The sequence below is a fragment of the Babylonia areolata genome, chromosome 35, assembly GCF_041734735.1.
Source record: "Babylonia areolata isolate BAREFJ2019XMU chromosome 35, ASM4173473v1, whole genome shotgun sequence".
NCBI classification, from domain to species: Eukaryota; Metazoa; Mollusca; class Gastropoda; order Neogastropoda; family Buccinidae; genus Babylonia; species Babylonia areolata.
The window spans coordinates 22,200,097-22,219,711 of record NC_134910.1 but is presented as its reverse complement, the minus strand read 5'-3'; the positions used below and the strand labels follow the sequence as shown (position 1 = coordinate 22,219,711).

General features: G+C 45.0%; 2 protein-coding genes across 3 annotated transcripts in view; one reads left to right on the top strand and one right to left on the bottom strand.

The window, feature by feature from the left end:
• LOC143278065 (leucine-rich repeat-containing protein 71-like) overlaps positions 1–5,514 on the top strand; it is a 71,775-nt gene extending 66,261 nt beyond the window's left edge. Inside the window, exons 16-19 of one of the 2 annotated variants that reach the window (XM_076583085.1) lie at positions 834–939; positions 2,974–3,089; positions 4,619–4,765; positions 5,157–5,514. In XM_076583085.1, the coding sequence (XP_076439200.1) occupies positions 834–939; positions 2,974–3,089; positions 4,619–4,729 (333 nt within the window). In that variant the 3' untranslated portion in view covers positions 4,730–4,765; positions 5,157–5,514. Of the gene's footprint in view, positions 1–833; positions 940–2,973; positions 3,090–4,618; positions 4,866–5,156 lie in introns of those variants that run through there. The other variant, XM_076583084.1, reaches the window with a different exon arrangement.
• A 2,178-nt stretch (positions 5,515–7,692) lies between these two features.
• On the bottom strand, positions 7,693–19,175 carry LOC143278019 (uncharacterized). Its single transcript, XM_076583030.1, has 6 exons — positions 19,101–19,175; positions 18,142–18,307; positions 15,545–15,761; positions 13,015–13,115; positions 10,781–10,858; positions 7,693–7,963 (listed from the first exon to the last, which is right to left on the bottom strand). The coding sequence occupies exons 1-6, from the start codon at positions 19,173–19,175 to the stop codon at positions 7,815–7,817; spliced, it is 786 nt and encodes a 261-aa protein (XP_076439145.1). The 3' UTR covers positions 7,693–7,814.
• Positions 19,176–19,615: the final 440 nt, after the last annotated feature.

The window sequence follows — 19,615 nt, the reverse complement described above, 5'->3', positions numbered from 1 at the left end:
ATGGGAATGATGAGGATTATGATGACAGCGATGATGACGATGAGGATTATGAAGACGATGATGAGGATACTGATGACGATGATTATGAGCATAATGATGATGAACATGATGATTACGATGATGATGATGATGATGATGATAGTTATGATACAGAGAGAGAGAGAGAGAGAGAGAGAGACAGAGAGAGAAAGTTAACTGGTGTGTGGGTGTGTGTGTGAGAGAGAGGGAGGGAGAGAGAGAGAGAGAGAGTTATCTGGTGTGTGTGTGTAGAGGGGGGGGGGGGCGTGGGGGGGGACAACCTAGAAACCTGAACTCAGAATGAAACTGGGGCCTGCCGATTATGAGGTGGTGATGATGATGATGGCGATGAGGATGATGATGTCAATGACGATGAGGATGACGATGACGGTGATGATATTAATGACAGAGAGAGAGAGAGAGAGTGGGAAAGAGAGAGTTGAGTGGTTTGTGTGTGTGTGTGTGTGTGTGTGTGTGTGTGAAAGCATCCGGTGAGAGAGAACTGGGGTGTGTAGTGTGTGTGTGTGTGAGAGAGAGGGAGAGAAAGTTTACTGGTTGTGTGTGTGTGTGTGTGAGAGAGAGAGAGAGTTTGTGTTTGAGAGAGAGAGAGAGACGGAGAGAAAGTTAACAGTGTGTGTGTGAGAGAGAGAGAGAGAGAAAGTTTACTGGTTGTGTGTGTGTGTGTGTGTGAGAGAGAGAGAGAGAGAGAGTTTGTGTTTGAGAGAGAGAGAGAGACGGAGAGAAAGTTAACAGTGTGTGCGTGAGAGAGAGAGAGAGAGGAGAGTAAATTAAACGTCATGTGTGTGACCACACAGGTGGACAGTCACGAACTGATCAACCCTCTCCTGGAGGTGGCTGACCTGATTGACGGACAGCTGTGGGTGGCCGGCAACCGCGTCCTCATCAACCTGAACCTGTCACGTAAGGCCTGTCACAAACGCTGCCTGTTTCTTTCACAATTCAGTAACAAAGATTGCTGCTATTCCTCCATCATCATCAGTATAAAATAAAACAGTCTCAAAGTCTGTGGCCTTTCATGCCCTGCTCTCATGGTGACCTCAGTTTCGATACCACTCCACTTCCGTGCTTGGGGTGAGTCCTGTCAATGTCATCAGTGTCAGCAGATTCATGGGGGGCTGTTGTTTGAGGGATGTTTTGGCGGTCTCCACTCTGGGAGGGACGCTCACTCAGTCTGGCTCCGCGACTAAGCCATTATTGTCGTTAGTAGGGGGCTTAGTAGGTGGTGTCCTAAGTACGTTAAATCAGAGCAGGCACCACTGAACACCACCGAAGTGACTCAGCAGCAGTGCAGGGTCTCCTCTGGTGTGTGGCCTCCTGGCGACCTAACATCAATGGTTCCTTGTGGACTGCCGACGGTGGAACTGTGACGGACGAACCTTGTTGTGGCCGTGTATGAGGGTATCTAAATGAGCGGCGTGGGAGTAATGCCACTGAAACGGTGCAGATGATGGGGCAGCAAAAAAAAAAAAAAAGATTGCCACTATTTGTTACAATGTTGGATCTCTGGCCCCTGCTTCTCCCTGTCTTCAGGAACTCTCCTCCAGGTGCCAGTTGCATTGCTTGGTTCTAACGTTTTGACAGTTACAAGTGACTAAATGTCTACGTTGACCGAACTACGCCATTGGTCAGTTCCATACTACACACGGTGGGTAGCGGGTTACGACCATACTAGGCTCTTCCATCCGAGCACTGCGACTGGCTCCAGATCTGTATTCCATCTAAGTCTCTGCGTTCCTCCTGTGACACTCGAAATGGAGACAAGCTGCATTTTGTTTTATGTCATCCTGCTTTAAATAGTTCGATAGTGCAATATATCCCACCTACTTTTTATCGGTATCCAGATCAATTCCGTTTTAAGTCTACTTCTCGCATCTGAAAAAGAAAGCGTCATAAGGACTAAGTCAATATTGGGTGTCCCCCAAAAAGTGAACCGCTTTTTGACAAGCATTTTCTCAGTGATAGAGAAACGAAATTCATTGAACATTTTCACACAGTAACCTTAGGGCATCTGTGCAAAATATCTAAAAGTTGGGACACAAATTATGCGAGTATTGTCAAATTCAAAAGAGCGTGTCAAAAAATTCATTATCAGAGCTGTGCATTGTGACCTTCATCATGTTCATGCCAGCTACCAGGTGTTGGCATCTGTCAATCAGTGTCAGTCTACAAATAGCCTGTCTGGGTGTCAAGTCTATTGATTTTTTTTATTGTCGTCTGTATCCAAAATCAGTTCTGTCCAAAGTTTCAGTTTGGAAGGATCAACAATGCCTTTGAGTGAAAATAAGGTTACCATTGAAAACTGTTTAAAGGAGAAAGGCTGGGGTGGATGAATATTTTGCAGACTTGTTGATGATACTCTAAGGTTACTGTGTGAACACTTTCAATAAATTTCGTTTCTCTAACACTGAGAAAATACTTGTCAAAAAGCGTTTCACTTTTGGGGGGATACCGGATATACTTGTACAAGGCATTGCATTTCAGATCTGTTGCAGCCTCTCTTCTTTTTTCTTTTTTTTTCAATGACGGTTTGTTTGTGTTTTGTACCCCTTCATGAGGGACAATGACCTTTATATGAATAAAACATCGGCATCCAAATCCGAATCCAAATCCTGTGACACTCGCAGTTTTCGCATACCAAACTGGTGAAAGAAATTCCATGGGAGAACGTGCTTTCTCTTTCATTGGACCTGTCATCTGGAACAAACTCCCTTACTCTGTCCGACACGCTCAGTCTTTGTCCTCTTTCAAATCAGCGTTCAAAACTCACCTTTTCCACAGTTGTTATGATCAGTTTTTTTTTTCCACCCTGTGTGCCTGTCAGCGATTGTTGGTGGGCTCAAAGCGACTCACATGAAACCGTAGGCATATAACAGTGCATCATTGTTACCATCATCGTCATCATCATCAATACCATAACGTGATGTCCTGACGCAGGTAACCAGATCAGGGAGGCGGGCCTGAACTCGCTGCTGAAGGCCGTGCAATACCAGACCACCCTGACCATGGACAGTCGACACGGCGGGTCCGGCCTCATGAGGCTCTGCCTGGACGTGAGTCTGTTTGCATGCTTGCTTTTCTTCAGCTTTCTTTTAGCGTTGTTTGTGTTGGTACTGACATACGATTCGTTATCTTTTTTTTTTTTTTCTTCCTTCTTTTTTTTTTTTGATTTGTGAGTCTGTGCTGTGTGTGTATAATATGTTGGGTGGGGGTGGGGGGGGGGGGAGGTGGGACAGGGGGTTTGGAGGGGGGGGGGGGTGGGGGGGGTGGAGAGGCTGAACTCTCTGCTGAAAGCCATGCAGTACCAGACCATGTGGACAGTCGACACGGATGGTACAGCCCTCTGCCTCGATGTGAGTCTGTGCTGTGTGTGTTGGGTGGGGTGGGGGTGGGGGGGAGGAGGGACAGGGGGTTTGGAGGGGGGCGGGGGTGGGGGTGGAGAGGCTGAACTCTGTGCTGAAGGCTGTGCAGTACCAGACCACCCTCTCCGTGGACAGTCGACACGGATGGTCCGGCCTTATGAGGCTCTGCCTCGACGTGAGTCTGTGCTGTGTGTGTATAATATGTTGGGTGTGGGTGGAGAGGTGCAGGGGGAGGGACAGGGGGTTTGGAGGGGGGCGGGGGTGGGGGTGGGGGGGGTGGTGGAGAGGCTGAGTTCTCTGCTGAAAGCCATGCAGTACCAGACCATGTGGACAGTCGACACGGAGGGTACAGCCCTCTGCCTCGATGTGAGTCTGTGCTGTGTGTGTTGGGTGGGGGGTGGGGGTGGGGGAGGGGAGGGACAGGGGGGTTGGAGGGGGGCGGAGGGGGGAGTGGAGAGGCTGAACTGGCTGCTGAAGGCCATGCAGTACCAGACCACGTGGACAGTCGACACGGATGGTCCGGCCTTATGAGGCTCTGTCTCGACGTGAGTCTGTGCTGTGTGTGTATAATATGTTGGGTGTGGGTGGAGGGGTGCAGGGGGAGGGACAGGGGGTGGGTGGAGAGGCTGAACTCTGTGCTGAAGGCCATACAGTACCAGACCACCCTCACCGTGGACAGTCGACACGGATGGTCCGGCCTTATGAGGCTCTGTCTCGACGTGAGTCTGTACTGTGTGTGTATAATATGTTGGGTGTGGGTGGAGGGGTGCAGGGGGAGGGACAGGGGGTGGGTGGAGAGGCTGAACTCTCTGCTGAAGGCCATACAGTACCAGACCACCCTCACCGTGGACAGTCGACACGGGAGGGTCCGGCCTTATGAGGGTGGAGATTTTTACGATCTCCCAGATCAACTTTATGTGCAGACCTGCCAGTGCCTGAACCCCCTTCGTGTGTATACGCAAGCAGAAGATCAAATACACACGTTAACGATCCTATAATGCATGTCAGCGTTCGGTGGGTTATGGAAACAAGAACATTCCCTGCATGCACACTCCCGAAAACGGATTATGGCTGCCTACATGGCGGGGGTAAAAACGGTCATACACGTAAAAAAAAGCCCACTGGTGTACATACGAGTGAACATGAGAGTTGCAGCCCATGAACGAAGTGATAGTAGTAGTAGTAGTAAGGCACACGGTCGTCTTGTGTTCTCGTTGCAGAGAAACGAAGTCCCCAGAGAGAACCTGACCCTGAAGAAGATCAACGAGCACATGCTGCCCAAAGATCCTCTCTACAAACCTCCACTCTCCCCTGACGGGGAAACCGCCTGATTGAAACCTCCCTTCGTGTCTGCTCGGGTGGATGTGTATAAGTGTGTGTGTGTGTGTGTGTGTTCGTTCTTTAGTTTAACGTCTTTTCACTGTAAGTGATATTAGACGAGGGAAGGAAAAAAATCAAGGGGGAGGGGGGGGATTACTGTGTACGCGTACGAGTAAGTGAGAGTGTGTGTGTGTGTGTGTGTGTGTGTGAAAATTATAAACAAAAAAACATAACAATATAACATATTTCTAATGAAAAACTAACAACTATAAGAGCGAACCAACTGGACTATTTAACAAGGAGTTGAAAAAGTCATACATTAGCAATGGACTGCTGAAGATCGTCCACACTGAAGATGATTTCAGGTCAGGGATTTGAGACTTTAACATATCGCAAGTTGGTATATGATCGGCTGTTATGTGAGCTCGGGTGGATGTGCATAAGTGTGTGCGTGTGTGTGTGTGTGTGTGTGTGTGTGAAGCTTTCAAATGTAGGATGGGTGGTTTGAGGGAGAAGAATTGGACAGCCAGACACTTTGACGCATGAATGTCATTGGTCTTGATTTGAGGTCCTTATCGATAGCATAGGTGAATGCATCTTCTTCTTTTTTTCTTTTTTTCTTTTTTTTTCTCTCTCTCTCCTTTTTTTTTGTGCATAACAGAACAGTATGATAAAGAAATGAATTACAGTGAGAGCAAATACTGAAAGAAAAGAAAGGACAATACTTTGGAGCCTACTTCTTCTTCTAAAGGGACAAATGGGACAGTACATTGAATTTGGGGTGTGTGTGTGGGGGTGGGGGGGGGGGGGTGGGACTTGCCATTCTATTCTTCTTCTCTTTTTTTTTTTCTTTTTTTTTGTTGTGTGAAATGTGAGAGGGCTTTCGAGTCTCTTTATTCTCTTTCATTCAGGGGAAATGACACTTTATGTTAGAAGGTTTGGGTTTGTTTTTTTTTAAGGTGGAAATGTGAGAGAACTTTCGAGTCTATTCTCTTTCATTCAGGGGAAATGAGACTATGTTAGAAGGTTGTTTTTTTTTGTGTGTGTGTGTGTTCTTGTTGGGTTTTTTTGTTGTTGTTGTTGTTGTTTTTTTTAAGGTGGAAATGTGAAAGGGCTTTGAGTCTCTTTATTCTCTTTCATTCAGGGGAAATGAGACTTTATGATAGAAGGGGGAGGATTAGATTGTACATAGGATTTTTTTTTTTTCTGTTTGCATGCTTGCTTTTCTTCAGCTTTCTTTTAGCGTTGTTTGTGTTGGTACTGACATACGATTTGTTTTTTTTTTCTTCTTTATTTTTGATTTGTTACGGGGTGGGTTTTTTTTTCTTGTTCTGTCCTAATTATCAGTTATGGTTTTTTGGGGGGATTCAAAGCGTGGGTTGTTTGTTTGTTCCTCTTGTTTTTGATCAGTTTATGCTGGTCAGCCAATAGCTGTGATATTTTCTTCTTTTTTTTTGTCAAATATGATTATCAGAATATGATGTGTGAGTTGTGAGGTGAACTTACATGACTTGTACTGAAGATGATTAGTAAATGGTCAAATATGCACCAGCGATTTGTGTGTGTGTGTGTGTGTTAAATTGAACCATTTCTACATTATTATCTTACATGATGTTTATGCTATGACAACATTTCCTTGAACACTGCCTGTCACTATGCGTTCACCTCTGTTTTGTTTCTACCACACACATGAACCAAAGGATCAATAACTTTATCAGTCGGCTTTCTTTTCAATCGCCAAAGACGTGGAACAAGCTCCCTGATAACCTCCGTCATTCCGATTCCTTCGCATCTTTTAAATCTCGTCTCAAAACTCACCTTTTCCCTCAGCAGTAAGTTCAATTGTGGCAGGTCCACTTCCTTTGCGTTAGCTGTGCTTGACTATGTATGTATACATATGTATGTGTACATAACTACATGCATGTGTATGAATGTGTATTGTGTGTGCGTGCGTTTATGTAAGTTTGTGCCTGCCTATGTGTGCATATGTGTTATGGTAGCTGTTAGATACACATGTATTGTTAAAAGGTATGTATGCAGTGTGTGTGTAGTCATATTTTGGTGTGTGTATGTAACATAGATATAATGTTTTCTGTTAAAACAAAAGCGTTTTTGTAAAGCACCTACAGCAGATTTCTGGATAGTGTGCTATACAAGTATCCATTATTATTATTAATAACCATTTCTCACTATCTACTCTCAGCTGACCCTGTGGTAGCTGTGCTCAATGAGGTGAGATATTGACAAATGGCGAAAACGAAATTCTTTTTCTTCCTTTTTTTTCTGTGATACTCAACCTCTATCATACGGCAGCTGTATAAAACCAGGTGAGCTCCACCAGCCATATTCCTTGTAGAACTTGAGTGGCCGTTTTAGTACGAGCATTAATACTGGATAATGTTTTGCCCATAGCACACCAGCCTTTTCAAGATCCATGCACACACGCTTGCATGCACAGACACACACACTTTTTTGCATGCTTTGCTTAAAAAAAAAAAAGAAGAAAAAAAAAGGTAACACAATAAACATGAAAACGAGGGCTCTCCTTTATTGTCAATGTCCTGCGTTGCTCTCACAAGGTCTGGTCCAGCCACAATTCTGTGAACGTCGTACCGTGCACACGGCTTCATGTGGAGAGTATTATTATAGTTCGTCCGCCTGTGACCCCATTCCTCAACAACATCAAAGGACATACCCTGTGACCCAATTCCTCAACATCACCATAAAAGGACATACCCTGTGACCCAATTCCTCAACAACAACAAAGGACATACCCTGTGACCCAATTCCTCAACAACAACAAAGGACATACCCTGTGACCCAATTCCTCAACAACATCACAGGACATACCCTGTGACCCAATTCCTAAACATCAAAGGACATCCCATGTGACCCAATTCCTCAACAACATCACAGGACATACCCTGTGACCCAATTCCTAAACATCAACAAAGGACACCCCATGTGACCCTTTCATCAACAAAGGACATACGCTGTGACCCAATTCCACAACATCAAAGGACATCCACTATGACCCCATTCCTCAACAATAACACAAAGGAGGCCAGGGCCAGGGACGATGTTCATCATAGCAGCTCAGGCCCCAAAGGCTCCGGCCAGACCTCCGAACATGCCGCCCCCGTTCATGGAGGAGTAGATCATCATGGTAATCATGGGGGCTATCCTCCTGTAGATGGCCGAGAAGGCGTCATTGCGTGCCCCTTGGCCCTGGCTGCTTCGCTGTGCTGCAATGCACCAGTGTTCACGTGCAGAACGTTTTTGAGAGCGTGTGTGTGTTTGTGTATGTATGTGTGTGTGTTTGTTGTAGTGCGTGTGTGTGTGTATGTATGTGTGTTTATGTGTGTGTGTGTGTGTGTGCACGTGCGTGTGTGGTTCTGATTAGTAAAAAGAAGAGCTGTTTGCTAAGGTTAGCAAAACTGAATTGACATTGAATCATTATGTATCGTATAGTGTTAATGAGTTTGCAAACCTTCACAAAGCAAATAGCTCTCCTTCCAACCGTACGCACACACACACACGCGCGCGCGCGCGCATGTGAACAGTTAAAACCATATTTACCTGCGTCATTTACAAAATCTGCAGTTCCATCTGCTTCCATTAGAAATGTCTTATATGATAATCAACATGTGTTTGAAATAGTTCAGAGTTTAATTTGGAGCCCAATTGGCATTTTGCTGTAATTCTACTGGTTCACTGGTTATTTTATTTTATTTCGTTTATATTCTTCTTCCTTTATTTGACTCACTTGTGTAAACAAAGTGAGTCTATGTTCGGTTGTCTGTGTGTGTGTGTGTGTGTGTGTGTGTCCGTGGTAAACTTTAACATTGCAATTTTCTGTGCAAGTACTTTGTTAGTTGACACCAAATTTGGTATAAAAATAGGAAAAATTGAGTTCTTTCCAGTCATCTTGTTTAAAATAATATTGCACCTCTGGGATGGGCACAATTTTTTTTTTTTTAAAGAAGCAGAATTATATGCAAAATGAATTTACTGTTATATTTATATTTTTCCATTCTCTAAACTTGGCAGTCATTTTTTATCATTTTTTGTTCAAACGGGAACTTCTTTTGCTAAGCATGGAAGTTATATTTCTGGTGCATGTCTTTGGTGCAGATAGTAAAAAAAGGGAAATTAATCTGTAATTAATGCTAGGGGGGTTAATTTGCTTTAAACTGATCTTTCTCATCTTAAACATTACATTTTGAAATTATACTCAATACATAAAAAGCTTGTGTGTTTTACTCTCAATGTACAGGGCTTTCACTATGTTCATTCGCCCAAGTGGTCTTTTTCGGAAAATACGAAAATCAATACTGCGAGTGGACTCTGTAGATCTATTGGCTGAGCCCTGAAGGTCATGGGCAAAAATCAATTGTGTACACATATATATACATATTCAAAGCGCGTGCTCATATTCCTCGCGAACGCGAAGGACGCCATTTTGTTTCAAGTTGTTTACCTGCCTCTTCAATCCTATATTCAATCGACAATACACGATAACGTGATGGAAAGTTGGAGAAGGAGACTGTTACATATGTATTCAGAGAAAGATTTGTGAACGCCTCATCACTTACTGGATTATGCCCCAAACTCCCATAAAAATATCAACAAAATCAGTCGGAATTCACAGTTAAAAATAATAAACCATGAGAGTTAATACCCTTGATGAAACGTACAAATTTCCAGTCATGATTTTTCTCAAAATGAAGTCCTTTTCGCTTCATACGACGTTTAGAAGTACTTGTACTTGGCTCTACATGTTATTAGTTTAACAGAATACTCAATTTTCATATCAACTTTAAAACTATAAAATTAGAATGAACATAAAAGAGAAATTGAATCGACCATGTCATACATTCCCGGCGTGTGTAACTAAACTTGTACATCTATCTAGATCCAGAGAAAACGGCTAGATGTAAATGTTGCAGTGTGATTGCGGCGATAGCCACGTCTCCTTTACCGCGGACTTAAAAAGAATTTTTGATTGCACTTAAAGATTTTTTTAATGCCCAAGATACACCAGAATGATATGATTTAAACAGGTTCTCACTGCAAATACCGCAATCGATTTAACGCTCTTAAAAAAGCATGTTAAATTATTGAACGTCAGTTATGGAGCCACGATAGTGTATTGAGTAAGACAGTTTCTTCTCACCCGAACACGCGGGGTTCGAATCTACCTTCAGGGCTTTTTAATTTTTTTTTTAACCTGAAGCTTTAAAATTACAAATACAGAACACACTTTAACGATTAGATTTTTTTTTAAAGTGTATGACACGTGAGTCTTGAAGGCCTTGCCTCTCTTTTTGTATTGAAATTGTTAAACGCTTCGAGCTTCATTCTGCCTTTGAAAAATCTCTACATAAAATGACATCCTCCTCCTCCTCCTCCTCCTGCTTCTTCTTCTTCTTTATCATCATCATCATCACCATACTTCTTACATTATTACATTATTATCATGTACACAAGTAATATCAACCAGTTTCACTTTCACTTTCACTTTCTCAAGGAGGCGTCACTGCGTTCGGACAAATCCATACACGCTACACCACATCTGTTGAGCAGATGCCTGACCAGCAGCATAACCCAACGCGCTTAGTCAGGCCTTGAGTGCATGCTTACATATTTGTGTACCTATGAAATTTGGATTTCATTTTACGTAATTTCGCCAGAGGACAACACTCTCGTTGCCATGGGTTCTTTTTCAGTGCGCCAAGTGCGTGCTGCACACGGGACCTCGGTTTATCGTCTCATCCGAAAGACTAGACGCTCAGTTTGATTTTCCAGTCAAACTTGGGAGAAAGGGCGAGAGCGGGATTCGAACCCACACCCTCACGGACTCTCTGTATTGGCAGCTGAGCGTCTTAACCATTCCGCCACCTTCCTCCAGTGCGTGGTTAATTCAGTTTCTTGTTAACTATTTTCTTTGGGGCGTGTCTGCACATCGTTGTACATTTGCGACCTATACATATGACGTACTTCCAGAAAATGCGAAAAAAAGAAAAGAGAAATCAAATACACATATTGACGGCCATACTTACCAACAGGCTTCAGTTCATTGAACTGATTACGGCAGCGTTTCTCCAGGTCGTTGTAGGAACAAGGAATGTTGTAATCATCTGTGGCAACAAGCACAGTAGTATGAACATGGTGTAAGCCAGGCGTTCCTTCCTTCCTTCATTCCTCCCTTCCTTTCTTCCTTCCTTCCTTCCTTCTTTCTTCCTTCATTCCTTCATTCATTGGTTCCAGATCCCAGACAGTTCTAGGTGACAATTCGTACCATTGGCCAACCAAATACCGAGAAAACTTCTTCAAGCTTGATTTTGCCTGCATTATATAGCTATACACAAAATGACATTACCATTGTTCTTGGTCTTGTTCAGACCTCAAGGCCTGACTAAGCGCGTCGGGTTACGCTGCTGGTCAGGCATCTGCTTAGCAGATGTGGTGTGGCGTGTATGGATTTGTCAGAACGCAGTGACGCATCCCTGAGGAACTGGACTGAAATGGACTGAAGTTAACAGGTAATCAGGTAATAAGCGTTCGTTCGTTTCAGGAACTGTGCAGTCTGTTGACTAATTAGTCAGTCAGTCATTTGTCAGTTCGCTCGCTCGTTCGTTCATTTGTTCGTTCATTGATTCTTTTCTTCTTTTTTTTTAAATCATGGGTCGCCTAGAGACCTTGCAGTCATATAAACATCTGTGCATCCACCAATCCATACACCGAGGACGCCACGTTCTCATACGGCACAATCACGTTAAGGAGCTGGTGGACAGCTTGAAAAGGGGATGGTGTGGGACAGGGACAGAGTAGGAGAGTGTGAGACAGGGACAGTGTGGGACAGGGACAGTGTGGGACAGGGTGAGACAGGGACAGTGTGGGACAGGGACAGTGTGAGACAGTGTGGGACAGGGACAGTGTGGGACAGGGACAGTGTGGGACAGGGTGGGACAGGTACAGTGTGGGACAGGGACAGTGTGAGACAGGGCGAGACAGAGACAGTGTGGGACAAGGACAGTGTGAGACACAGTGTGCGACAGGGACAGAGTGGGACAGGGTGAGACAGGGACAGTGTGGGACAGGGACAGTGTGAGACAGGGACAGTGTGAGACAGGGACAGGGACAGTGTGAGACAGTGACAGTGTGGGACAGGGACAGTGTGAGACACAGTGTGGGACAGGGACAGAGTGGGACAGAGACTGTGAGACAGACAGTGTGGGACAGGGACAGTGTGGGACAGAGACAGTGTGGGACAGGGACAGTGTGAGACAGTGTGGGACAGGGACAGGGTGAGACAGGGACAGTGTGGGACAGAGACAGGGTGAGACAGAGACAGTGTGGGACAGGGACAGTGTGGGACAGGGACAGGGTGAGACAGAGACAGGGTGAGACAGGGACAGGGTGAGACTGTGGGACAGGGACAGTGTGAGACAGTGACAGTGTGGGACAGGGACAGGGTGAGACAGGCACAGAGTGAGACAGACAGTGTGGGACAGAGACAGTGTGGGACAGAGACAGTGTGAGACAGAGACAGAGACAGTGTGGGACAGGGACAGTGTGGGACAGGGACAGTGTGGGACAGGGACAGTGTGGAACAGGGACAGTGTGGGACAGAGACAGTGTGGGACAGGGACAGGGTGAGACAGTGTGGGACAGGGACAGTGTGGGACAGGGACAGTGTGAGACAGGGACAGTGTGGGACAGGGACAGAGTGAGACAGGGACAGTGTGGGACAGGGACAGAGACAGTGTGAGACAGAGACAGTGTGAGACAGAGACAGTGTGGGACAGGGACAGTGTGAGACAGTGACAGTGTGGGACAGGGACAGTGTGGGACAGGGACCAGGGACAGAGTGGAACAGGGACAGTGTGGGACAGGGACAGGGTGAGACAGAGACAGTGTGGGACATAGTGTGGGACAGGGTGAGACAGACAGTGTGGGACAGAGACAGTGTGGGACAGGGACAGGGTGAGACAGTGACAGTGTGGGACAGAGACAGGAAACTCAGAACTCAAAACGTTTTTATTCAAGGATTAAGATTTTAGGCATTGCCTATTCTTCCAATCTGTCCTTGCTAATCTACATCTATTACAAATAGCACACACATAAATGAAAGGAAAAGGTTTTCATGCAGAACTGTATACATAATGAAGAAAACACCCCCCGGCCCTCCACACACACCCACATCCGTGCACACACATGCATACACACACGCACACACACACAGGGAGGGACAGCGAGAGACCAGTCATGCAGAAAAGGGGGGGTAACTCACTGAGGGCCATGGTCAGCACGCCCTTCATGTTCACCCAGCACCGGTTGGAGATGACGGTGGTGGGTTGCGAGTTCAAACATCGAATCAGGCTGTCCACCTCTCTGCCCAAACAAACAGAACAACATCACACACACGCACTCTTACACACACACACGACACACACACACACACACACACACACACACGCACGCGCACACACACACACACACACACACACGCACGCACACACACACACACTCACACGCGCGCACACACGAAACAAAACGCAGACATGACTGTACCACAACACACATGACAACATGCCATAACACGCTACAACATGCTGACATGACAATGTGCACTGCACAATGCATGTGGAGTGATGGCCTAGAGGTAACGCGTCCTTTTAGGAAGCGAGAGAATCTGAGCGCGCTGGTTCGAAAATCTGCTCAGTCGCCAATATTTTCTCCCCCTCCACTAGACCTTGAGTAGTGGTCTGGACGCTAGTCATTCGGATAATTATGACGATAAACCGAGGTCCCGTGTGCAGCATGCACTTTGCGCACGTAAAAGAACCCACGGCAACAAAAGGGTCGTGAGAAGAAACGGTCTTACTCAATACACTATCGTGGCTCCTAAACTGACGTTTAAAAATTTAACATTTAAACATGCTTTTTTTTTTTAAGGGCGATAAATCATTTGCGGTATTCGCAGTGAGAACGCTGTTTAAATTATATCATTCTGGTGTATCTTGGGCATTCAGAAAATCTTTAAGGGCAATTAAGAATTCTTTTTAAGTCCGTTTTCTCTGGATCTAGATAGATGTACAAGTCTAGTTACACCCGCCGGGAATGTATGACACGGTCGATTCAATTTCTCTTTTATGTTCATTCTAGTTTTATAAAGTTGATATTAAAATTGAGTATTTTGTTAAACTAATAACATGTAGAGCCAAGTACAAGTACTTCTAAACGTCGTATGAAATGAAAAGGACTTCATTTTGAGAAAAGTCAAGACTGGAAATTTTTACGTTTCATCAAGGGTATTAACTCTTATGGTTTATTATTTTTAACTGTGAAATCTGACTGATTTTGTTGATATTTTTATGGCAATTTGGGGCATAATCCAGTTAAGTGATGAGGCGTTCACAAATCTTTCTCTGAATACATATTTTACGGTCTCCTTCTCCAACTTTCTATCACATGTTATCGTGTATTGTCGATTGAATATAGGATTGAACGGGCAGGTCAACAACTTGAAACAAAATGGCGTCCTTCGCGTTCGCGAGGAATATGAGCACGAGCTTTGAATATGTATAAATATGTGTATGCAATTGATTTTTGCCCATGACCTTCAGGGCTCAGCCAATAGATCTATAAAGTCCACTCGTAGTACTGATTTTAGTATTTTCCGAAAAAGACCACTTGGTCGAATGAACATAGTGAAAGCCCTGTACATTGAGAGTAAAACACACAAGCGTTTTGTGTATTGAGTATAATTTCAAAATGTAATGTTTAAGATGAGAAAGATCAATCTAAAGCAAATTAACCCCCCTAGCATTAATTGCAGCTTAATTTCCCTTTGTTTACTATCTGCACCAAAGACATGAACCAGAAATATAACTTCCATGCTTAGCAAAAGAAGTTCCTGTTTGAACAAAAAATGATAAAAATGACTGCTCTTGATGCTGTGTCAGAATATCAGATCAAAGTGCCAAGTTTAGAGAATAGAAAAAATATAACAGTAAATTCATTTTGCATGTAATTTGGCTTTTTTTCTCTTTTTTTTTGTGTGTGCCCATCCAATAGGTGCAATATTGTTTTAAACAAGATGACTGGAAAGAACTGAATTATTCCTATTTTTTATGCCAAATTTGGTGTCAACTGACAAAGTATTTGCAGAGAAAATGGCAATGTTAAAGTTTATCACGGACACAAAGACACACACACACACAGACAACCGAACACCGGGTTAAAACATAGACTCACTTTGTTTACACAAATGAGTCAAAAAGGATGGCGCTATAGTGTAGCGAAGCGCTCTCCCTGGAGAGAGCAGCCCGAATTTCACACAGTCCCTGTCTCACACTGTCTCTGTCCCACACAGTCCCTGTCTCACACTGTCTCTGTCCCACACTGTCTCTGTCCCACACTGTGCTCACCTGGATCTGAACACCTCAGTGAGCACTCACCTGCACCTGAACACCTCAGTGAGCACTCACCTGCACCTGAACACCTCAGTGAGCACTCATCTGCACCTGAACACCTCAGTGAGCACTCACCTGCACCCGAAGAACTAGCCGAGCGCTCACCTGGAACTGAAAACCTGAGAGAGCATTCACCTTCACCTGAACACCTCAGTGAGCACTCACCTTCACCTGAACACCTCAGTGAGCACTCACCTTCACCTGAACACCTCAGTGAGCACTCACCTGCACCCGAAGAACTCGCCGAGCGCTCGCCTGGATCTGAAAACCTGAGCGAGCACTCACCTGCACCTAAACACCTCAGCGAGCACTCACCTTCACCTGAAGACCTCAACGAGCACTCACCTGCACCTGAAGACCTCAGCGCGGCACACCGGAGCGTTCCTGGCCAGGAAGCTGAAGTGATCCATGTGCTGCACACCGAAGTTCATGATGCACCTGTCGAAGGCCGTCCGACGCTCTTGGGGCGAGCAGTAGCCAGAGACCCTGGCCGTGCCGACTGCAGGGCCCGGAGACCCAGACCCTCCTCCAGACCGCCAGAGAGGCGATAGCTGAGACATGCCTGTGGAACGTCAACGCACGTGTTACGCACGAACACGCGCAGAGAGAACCTGCACACTGGGATGCCAGTGCAGTGTGACGGAATTAGACACAGGACAGAGACATTCACAGATGCACGTTCAGTTTCAGCTTCAGTTTCTCAAGGAGAGCTGAGCGTCTAGTCATTCAGAGGAGACGATAATCCGTGGTCCTGTGTGCAGCACGCACTTGGCGCACTGAAAAAGAAACCCATGGCAACGAGAGTGTTGTCCCCTGGCAAAGAAATCCACTCCGAAAAGTTTATGCATGCACCCAATGCCTGACTAAGCGCGTTGGGTTGTGCTGCTGGTCAGTTTGACTGGGTAGAAAAGGCGAGAGCGGGATTCGAACCCAGACCGTCACAGACTCTGTATTGGCAGATGAGCGTATGAACCATGTTGCCAGCTTCCTCCAACAGACTCTTGAATCAAGATTGAATCGACCATGTGACCCCTTTTGGACACACGCATGCAAGCGCAAGATATATGCACACACACGTGGATATGCACACACACACACACACACACACACACACACACTGGTCATTGTTTTTGTTTTTGGTCTTCTCATATTGGTCAACGTTCCTCCTCATTTACTCATATTGGCTATTATTCATCACGATGTACTCAAAATGGTCACCATTTATCACGATGTTATCATATTGGCCATTGTTCATCACGATGTACTCATATTGGTCACCATTCATCACGATGTACTCATATTGGTCACCATTTATCACGATGTACTCATATTGGTCACTATTTATCACGATGTACTCATAATGGTCACCATTTATCACGATGTTCTCATATTGGTCATTATTCATCACGATGTACTCATATTGGTCATTATTCATCACGATGTACTCATATTGGTCACCATTTATCATGATGTACTCATATTGGTCACCATTCATTATAATGTACTCATATTGGTCATCGTTTATAGTGTCCGTTTGCATCACTAAGAACCACCACCACACCCAACACTCAAAACCACCAGAAACACCCAACACCACTCAAAACCACCACCACACCCAACAACACTCAAAACCACCACCACAACACTCAACACCACTCAAAACCACCACAAACACACAACACTCAAAACCACCACCACACCCAACACTCAAAACCACCAGAAACACCCAACACCACTCAAAACCAGCACAACACCCAATACCACTCAAAACCACCACAACACACAACACCACTCAAAACCACCACCACATCCAACACCACTAAAAACCGCCATAACACACAACACCACTCAGAACCAGCACAACACACAACACCACTCAAAACCACCACCACATCCAACACCACTAAAAACCGCCATAACACACAACATCACTCATAACCAGTGCAAAACCCAACACCACTCAAAACCACCACAACACACAACACCACTCAAAACCACCAGAAACACCCAACACCACTCAAAACCACCACCACACCCAACACCACTCAATACGACGACACACAACACTCAAAACCACCACCACATCTAGCGAGTGTTGGCCTAGAGGTAACGCGTCTGCCCAGGAAGCAAGATAATCTGAGCGCGCTGGTTCGAATCACGGCTCAGCCGCCAGTATTTTCTCCCCCTCCACTACACTTGAGTGGTCTGGACGCTAGCCATTCGGATGAGACGATAAACAGCGCGCAACAAGAACCCACGGCTGCAAAAAGTATTCTGTAAAAGGTATTCAAAAATATTCTATAGAAAACTCGATTTCGATTGGAAAATAAAACAAAAAAACAAACAAATAAACAAAAAAAACCAACTTTTATATGTGCTTGAAATCAAGTCTAAAACCTCGTCAGTTGACTCTCTCAGACTTTGATCCGATTTGCAGACCAGTTCTGAGTTTAGCTCTCAGACTATTATCAAATTCATTACGGACAAGTATTGTTGTCAAGTGCATATGCTTTAGTAGCCTTGACAATTAAGCATATAATTTTTGACTGTAGCTTGATGAAGCCTTATGTACACGAAAGTGTGTCTTCACAAGTGACTGAGAACGTTGATGTTTTTGACTTTTTGCATTCATTATCAGTTATTTCGCTTGTCAGTTTAACGACTTCTCTTTTACGATGTCCTTTAAGTAATTTCCTGTAATTGTATTTAGACATTTGTTTTCAAATTTCACCCTCATTTCACCGTCATTTGCCCAGTTTCCCCCAACCCTCCATTCATTCACATCTCCCACCCCTTCTAACCGATAATACTCAAATGTATTCATAAATACTTTAACAAAATGTCTTCAATCACAGATATGTGTGACGGGACATTGAACAAAATTCCTCCCTCCTCCAGTACAATGCAATACACCACCCAGAACCAACAGACCAAGAACTCACATGTTCCGAACAACCCAACAGCAACCAGAAGGCTCGGAAACAATAGAGACGTCATGTTAAGTTTCGGCTGCTGCTGTTGCTGTTGCTGCTGCTGCTGTTGCTGCTGTGGCTGTTGTCGTTGCTGCTGCTGTTGTTGTTGCTGTTGCTGCTGCTGCTGTTGCTGCTGCTATCGTTGCTTGTCCTGCTGATGTCGGTGGTGTCGCAAGGGAAATGTGAAAAACACTCACACTGGGCAGAAGCTTACAGTCTGAACAAAAGCGGGCCAATGTACAGCGTCTTATATAGCAGTGGAAAAGATGACAAAGTGTTACCTGTGACAAATCGCTCACCTGTCAGGTAAACAACACGTGGTTGGCCGGTCACGTGCGGAGTCATATATCGTTCGTTATGTACTCGCCGTGACCTTGTGTCACGGCAACACTGTGAAATATTCGTTTTTATTAACATATTTCTATCATGATATATATTATGATTTTTTTTTATAGCAATGGTATAGGATATTTATTCTGTGTGGATTTGGTGGGTGAGTGGGGTTCAAATGGTAACCATGTGGTGATTTCAATGGTGAGAGAAAGAGACAGACAGACAGACAGAGACAGAGAGAGACAGAGAGTGTGTATGTATGTATGTATGTATGTGTGTGTGTGTGTGCGTGTGTTGGGTGGGGGGTTCAAATGGTAACCATGTTGTGATTCCAATGGTGTGTGTGTGAGAGAGAGACAGAGACAGAGACTGAGAGACAGTGAGAGAGAGAGAGAGAGTTGGTTTTTTTTCCCCCTGTGGATGCAAAAGCATATGGTTCAGTCACAGGTAACACTTTCCACTGCTATAATAAGCCGCTGTGCCTTGGTCCTCTTCTGTTTGGACTGTTGGCTTTTGCTTTGTGTGTGTGTGTGTGAGTGTGTTGGGGCAGGGGGGGGGGGTAACCATGTGGAAAGATTGATGTCATCCCTGTTTACCACAACACATTTATTTTCGCACTTGATCCATGTGGGTTCTTTGACCGGCAGTTCACCCGACTCGTCCTGTCCCATATTTCCACCGCTCTCTCTCTCTCTCTCTCTCTCTCTCTCTCTCTCTCTCTCTCTCACACACACACACACACACGCACACACACACAGAGGTTTAAGTTAGTTATGTATTTTACATTTTGTTGTCGCTGCGTGAGCACCATATTGTGTACTTTTGACCTCTTTCTAGAGGCCGGAGGCCTGGAGATTGAAGTTTTTGTTCTTGTTCTTGTTCTCTCTCTCGCTCTCTCTCTCTCTCTGTCTCTCTCACTCTCTCAACACACACGCACGCACGCGCGCACACACACACACACACACACACACACACGCACAAACATACACACATACACACGCACGCACACACACACACACACACACACACACACACACACACACACACACAGCAGAAGCCAACAGTCCAAACAGAAGAAGACCAAGGCACAGCGGCTTATTATAGCAGTGGA

Coding starts and splice junctions, on each gene's coding strand:
- LOC143278019 (XM_076583030.1), bottom strand. CDS start 19,175: ATGGGACAGGACGAGTCGGGTGAACTGCCGGTCAAAGAACCCACATGG. Junction 15,762..18,141: donor TGTTGGGTTGTTCGGAACAT/GTGAGTTCTTGG, acceptor GACGTTCCACAG/GCATGTCTCAGCTATCGCCT. Junction 10,859..13,014: donor CGTGCTGACCATGGCCCTCA/GTGAGTTACCCC, acceptor TTGTTGCCACAG/ATGATTACAACATTCCTTGT.